The 6,149-nt window shown below is 34.1% G+C and overlaps 1 protein-coding gene across 1 annotated transcript in view; it reads right to left on the bottom strand.

The window, feature by feature from the left end:
• Positions 1–715: 715 nt before the first annotated feature.
• LOC145303566 (chitinase-3-like protein 1) overlaps positions 716–6,149 on the bottom strand; it is a 40,057-nt gene continuing 34,623 nt past the window's right edge. The window contains exons 11-12 of the mRNA XM_080145078.1: positions 5,839–6,099; positions 716–957 (exon numbers count right to left, since the gene is read on the bottom strand). Of these exons, the coding sequence (XP_080001204.1) occupies positions 779–957; positions 5,839–6,099 (440 nt within the window). The 3' untranslated portion in view covers positions 716–778. The remainder of the gene's footprint in view (positions 958–5,838; positions 6,100–6,149) is intronic.

The following is a 6,149-nucleotide window of genomic DNA, read 5'->3' as shown; positions in this document are numbered from 1 at the left end:
AATGGAGACACTTTTAAAGGCATCAGATTATTCTTTTCAAAAATGAAAATCCGATTTGGGACAGATAAAATATCTAGTTGTCTTATCAGTGTTTTTTAACGATTACAAAGCATCACTTTGATAATATTGTAACAAATTTGAAACAAGAATGTCTTGAAGCAGTTGTTTACTTGTCAAAAAAAAACGAGTTAAAAAAAACAAACAATTCTTCGCTTTTGTAAAAATATATTACCTTTTGACAAATTTCCCGCTTTTTCTCGTGACCGCCCTGTAAATGTACATTTAAGTTACCACAAAAAGTCCATCAACAATCATAAATTTTCTATTTTAATTTTCTATTTTGATCTATTTCATACGAATCTTATATTTACATTTTCTATAAACGTCTTACACATGTTTCATTGTGCATACTGCCATCGCACAAATCAAACAGAGGCTAATATTATAGTCAAATAATATATATATATTACAATTGTTTGGATGTAATTCAACATAAAATTCTCATTCAGATAGCTCAATACTGCAATACTAGAGCTATAAATATTTTTTCAAGATACCACGTTGTATGTATGAAATGAATAACTTTGAAATTAAAAAGAAATTTGCATTTTACTTTATCTTATTTATCCTGTTCGTAGATCTGGATGCTTGTGTAATTTCTGTACTCAAATCGTAATAGCAATTCAAATGAATATATTAACACCAAACTATACACTAATGTTTTAAATTAACTTTATTCATTTTCCTGTCCATATTGCCTTTTTTAAGAGTAACATAATTAAGAACAGCCAGGGATGGAAGATTTAAAGTTGCAGGATTTAATCTTTGGGTCAAAACCAGTGCCAGGTCCGCATTTCTCAGCGAAAGTAAGACCAGCCGCACAATTGAAGTAAGCGCCGCAGTCGTTGGGATCAGCATAGAGGCCATCAGCTTTTCCACTACAAAATTGGTCGTTTTCTGAAAGAACAAGAGATAAGTTGGTGGTATTCTTCTTTATTCACGTATACAGATACAATTATTTTACTTTTAAAAAATGTCTTTTGGCTAGACGGCCGGTAGTCATTACCCGATAAATCTTTCCTCGCATCTTTATGATACACAAAATTGAACAAAATACTGAAAACACCTTGCGAATTTTGCATCAATATACAAGGGTTGGACAAAATGAAAATACCGTGTTTTCAGCATTAATTTTAAAACACCAATAAAAATTGAAAAATAAAATGTTGGGGTTTCCTTTTTTTATGGTTATCGTTCTTTCTTTTTTTTTTTTTTTTTTTTTTTTACAAGGTGGTCACCATTTATCAAGGCCCGGAAACCACTCAGGGATAAGGGGCTATTGTAAGTACAGTACGTTAGTGTGGATATTTAAAGTGTCTACTTAAGGGGGCGGTTCATCAGGAATTTGTTTACGTTGGATTTGAAGACATTCAAGTTGTAGTCAGGAGGGAAGCAGGCAGACGGAACAGAGTTCCACAGGCGTGCAGTTTTAAGAAAGAAGCTTTGTTCATGGAATCTACGTTTTGATTTAGGCATAGATACAGAGTGGGGGAAGTTTTTGACAGTGGATTCAGCTAGACGGGTGTTTTTTGTAAAAGATTGGCGAGGGGGGACCAGAGATTGGAGTTCAGACGAGCACCTGCCATGGAAATAACGTCCATGTCCTGAATTAATTGGTGTAGGGAAAATCGTAGTTCACCTGACTAGCATGGGTGTCGTGTTCATTCGCGCAAGGAAGAAATAAAACAAAGCTAAAATGGCGACGTCGCTTTTGTATTGACGATCACGTTTGAGTAACGCAAACTCAATGCAAATTAGATTATTCAAGATGCATAAAAAAAGGGAACGACCGTCGAATTGAAAGACAGCGGGTTTTGCGAACGAACGTGTATTTCAGGATTATTGAAGTTGACTCAAAAGATTGTAGGTGGGACAGAACACAACTTTACAACTCCACTGAAATCAATTTTGAAACGAGAGTTGGTTAATTTCTTCTTCTTTTTATCTCAGATAGTACATGTTTGTAAGAAAAATTAAAATGACAGATCTATCAGATTTTTAAAGGGAGTGCTACTGAAACATAACTGGCTGAGATGGTGGTCGTATCGAGAGGAATTGTCTCGAAGGTGATTACAGCCTGTGGAAAGCGGGGGGACATTCTCCTCTAAACCAAATCCTGGAAGAAATCCGAAGTTGTCTAAACGAGATCATAGAGCCCTTGTAAAGATTGTGAAGCAAAAGCACAAAACACTGCATCCAAAATTACCATTAACATCTGAATCATGAGTTCCACAAACCAAACTCTTATGTTCCCTTATGAACATTATAATCAAGATCTAATGCTACTAAACTTTTCTAGAATCGCTGTTTTCAATTGTTTATATGAAAAAAAAAAACATTGTATAACATTAATTCTTGAATAAGTTTACAATGTAATTAAAGAAGTAATTCAAATTCAGAGATCTTAATTGGTGTCTTTATGACTGGATTGAATTTAATGTAAACTTGAAATATTTGAATTTATGGTACTTCTGCAGTTTAAACCCCGCTTTTCTACGCCCGGCGAACAACGGAAACCGCCGAATTATACCGAGTGAGCTAAAAGAGCCGCGCGCGAGCGAGCAGACGGTAAAAAGGAAAGTTTAAAGAAAAGAAAGGGCAACCACGCAACCACCCCATGTTAAGAACGGTTTTAGGAATAAAAACCCCAACCTCAAAAGCCGTTCTTAACATGAAGAGGTTTGGGAGTATTTATTTCGAAGCCGTTCTTAACGTGGGGAGGGTGGGGATGTTTATACTATGCTGGGGTAGGTCATAAAAATAACTTTTCATACATAAACAAAACAAAGAATATATTTGTTCACGAATTCAAAGAAACAAAACTTTTATTACACCCCCCCCCCAAAAAAATAGAATAAACTCAGTTGCCATAAAATAAATAAATAAAACAGTAAAATTTATGAAAATATTACGGTAGGTTGTTTGATTTCTTTTCTTTTCTTTTTTTTTTTTACTTCCGTTCGCTCGGTATAAGCCAGCGATTTCCGTCGTTCACCAGTCGTTGCGGAGCTATACTCACGGAAAAACGGTCTTTAAACTGCAGTACCGAATTTACAAATGAGAAGTTCTGCCATATAAACATAGGTACACACACACACACACACACACATATATATATATATATATATTATTTATCTCTGTATATCTTCTACAATTATATAAACGTAACTTTGACTCTGTGTGTGAGGTCGTTCCTTATATACTCCAAAACGGCTGAATAGATTTTCTTTAAAATTTACAGAACTTTAGTATATAAGTCTGGGAGTGAGTTTTGTCTCAGAATACCCCCGATAATTACCGATAATCAAAACCGTTATTTTAATTTATCTATCATCGGTAAAGCCATTTTTCCATGTCGTCGCTTAGCAACAATGATAGAACAACGGGCCGTGAAAATTCTGCTGTGGGTAAGGGTAAGCTGATAGCGTGTGTGTGTGTGTGTGTGTGTGTGTGTGTGTGTGTGATTTTTCATGACGCAGTATGTAGGTTCAAACTCTGCAGGTAAATTTCTTAATTTTTTTTCATTAACTGCAAACTTTAGAAAAAAATCATTGAAAACTTTATATCTATATCATTAATTGCTAGATGAAAGAAAATGTTTTTAAATTGCAACAAAATGTACATTACATAAAATAAATCCAAGGTAATTTTTTGATTCAATTTAAATTAAATTTTTATACCTTATTTTGTAAAATTTATAAAAGTGCACTTTGAAGATAAATAAGATGAAATGTTTTTCTAACTTGTATCTTATCTTTTTAAGATTATATTTTAGAACTCTCCTTCTCTCTATTTCAGTTTGTATTTCTTCTCACAACACAACTCATTTTTGCAACCCCCTCTTTTTATTATTACAGGTCTTAATATTCTCTCTGTTTCAGTTTGTATTTCGCCTCACGCCACAACTCATTTTCTGCAACCCCCTCTTTGTAATACAGGTCTGAATAATGAGAAAATCTGATTTTTTTAACAAAAACTTTAAAATAACGTTTTTAGATTAAATTTTTTTTAACTTCTTTCAGAATAGAAAATCTTTAAAATGTAATAAGGAACATATTTTATATACGTTTCATTAACAAATATTCAGTACATAAGAAGAAAAAAACTTCAAAAGGACTGTATAACTGGTTAATGTCCCATCGACAAAATGTTGCATCTTTCTGCCTGTTCTACAAGCATTTTAGTGGTGAATGCTCTGACGAACTGCAATCACTTGTGCCCCCACGACGTGAGCACCCTCGACAAACCCGACAGGCTGCTAAATCCCACCCACACTGTAGAGATCCCTAGATGTAAAAGATCTTTCTACTCCAATAGTTTCTTCCCCAGAACCGCTAGATTTTGGAATTCTATTCCAGGTCCCTGCTTCCCCAACAGTACTGACGTGCAGAAGTTCAAGTGTAACGTGAACCGACATCTTGCTGCCCAAATCCCTACATAGTACCCCAGTAGTTGTTGCCCCTTATAGTAGCCTCCTACATCAAAGTGGCAATTTACCTTGTTTGGGGTGAAAATGTAATAATAAAAAAAGTAGTCCTCGCCAGCGAAAGTCTTTGTTATTGTTATTCTATTATTAACATTTAAAACATTTTGTGTCCTGCTCTTTCGCGCGAGGACTAATAATTATAAAATTCAAATGACCTTGTAATGGGTGTTGTAACCACACACCCGGTTTACGACTTCCGGTTGCGTATGTGTACATAAACATAAGCCCATAACAGCGTAAACAAATAAACACAAATCGCTACTTTTGCCAAATCTGACCTGCGCACTGAAATATTAACGTTATTATTTAGAAATTATTATTTAATATGGGAAAGGTGGGTATGTTTTGCAACTATTCTGTATTACAATTATACTGTCGCAATTTTCTTACAAATAAATCAACTTTGACCCATTGACAACTATAAGAGCATTTTACAATGGCGATTTACCTACGTTCTTCCTTTTTTGTTTAAATTTATTCTCCATTTTTTAATACACCTTTCTTAAAAACATTCATACATTTTCTTCTACACTACCAACATAAATAAATAGCCCCGAAAATGTTTGTTTTTTTACAAATAAATAATCAACACAATAAAATGCATTCTTTTACGTTTTCAGCGTCCCAATTGATTTTTTTTCGTGTTTTAATTATCCAAATATACAATTGTTAATACTTTCTGCTTTTTTTACATCATTTATTTCCGCATTGTCTTAATTAGTTTTATCGACCTTATTATTAACATAAATTAAATATTTAACCCAATGGGTCATGAATGTTTGTTTAAAATAAATTAAAAGGTTACATTTTGTTTTCATTTTCTCTTTAAAAAGCCATTCTTTACATGGGGAGAGTGTTTTTAACTATTCTGTACTTTCAACAAACAATTTAAAAAAGATGTATCAAAATTTGAATTTAACTTGAAGTATTATGGTATCTGTTCAGTGCAAATTTACTATAAGTATGGCAAACCACTTATAATTTAATCGCTGTAAGTTTTTTTTTTCAAAAATATACAATTATAAACAGAACGATTCATAGAAATCTATCTATATTCTTTTTTCATTTTAATATACATTCATAGAAATTCATAGAAATGTTTCTGTTATGTCACAAAAACTATTTTCTTTACGTCAGAAGTGTCACGCTCATACATTAATTCCATAGCTAATCTAACATACTGACCCAACCGGTCACGGGTAGTCTAATATATATATATGTGTGTGTGTGTGTGTGTGTGTGTGTGTGTGTGTGTGTGTGTGTGTGTGTGAGGGATAGGTTGGAATACTTACTTCTTCCAGAAGGATGAGTAATAGGTTTCCTAGTAACAACTGAAGGGTTGGTGACTACTTTGTTTCCTCGACGGCACTCAAAACCAGGCGTTGGGTCGCAGTCTTTGATTTCATCGTTCCACATTCCTGCGGTGCAGTGGTCTACGTATGTCTGACCATTTTGGCAGAGCACGTAATCGGTGCAGGATTTGGGATGGGCGTAGGTGCCATCGGCTTTACCAGAGCAAAGAGTATCTTCATTGCCAGAAGGAAGAGTTACAGCTGTAATTAGAGAAAGGAGTATTTTGTTGAGGAGCTCGGGCTGTCAGAAA

Source organism: Euprymna scolopes, chromosome 19 (genome assembly GCF_053919585.1).
Source record: "Euprymna scolopes isolate OS-2025 chromosome 19, ASM5391958v1, whole genome shotgun sequence".
Lineage (NCBI taxonomy): Eukaryota > Metazoa > Mollusca > Cephalopoda > Sepiida > Sepiolidae > Euprymna > Euprymna scolopes.
This window is presented reverse-complemented; position numbering and strand designations above follow the sequence as displayed.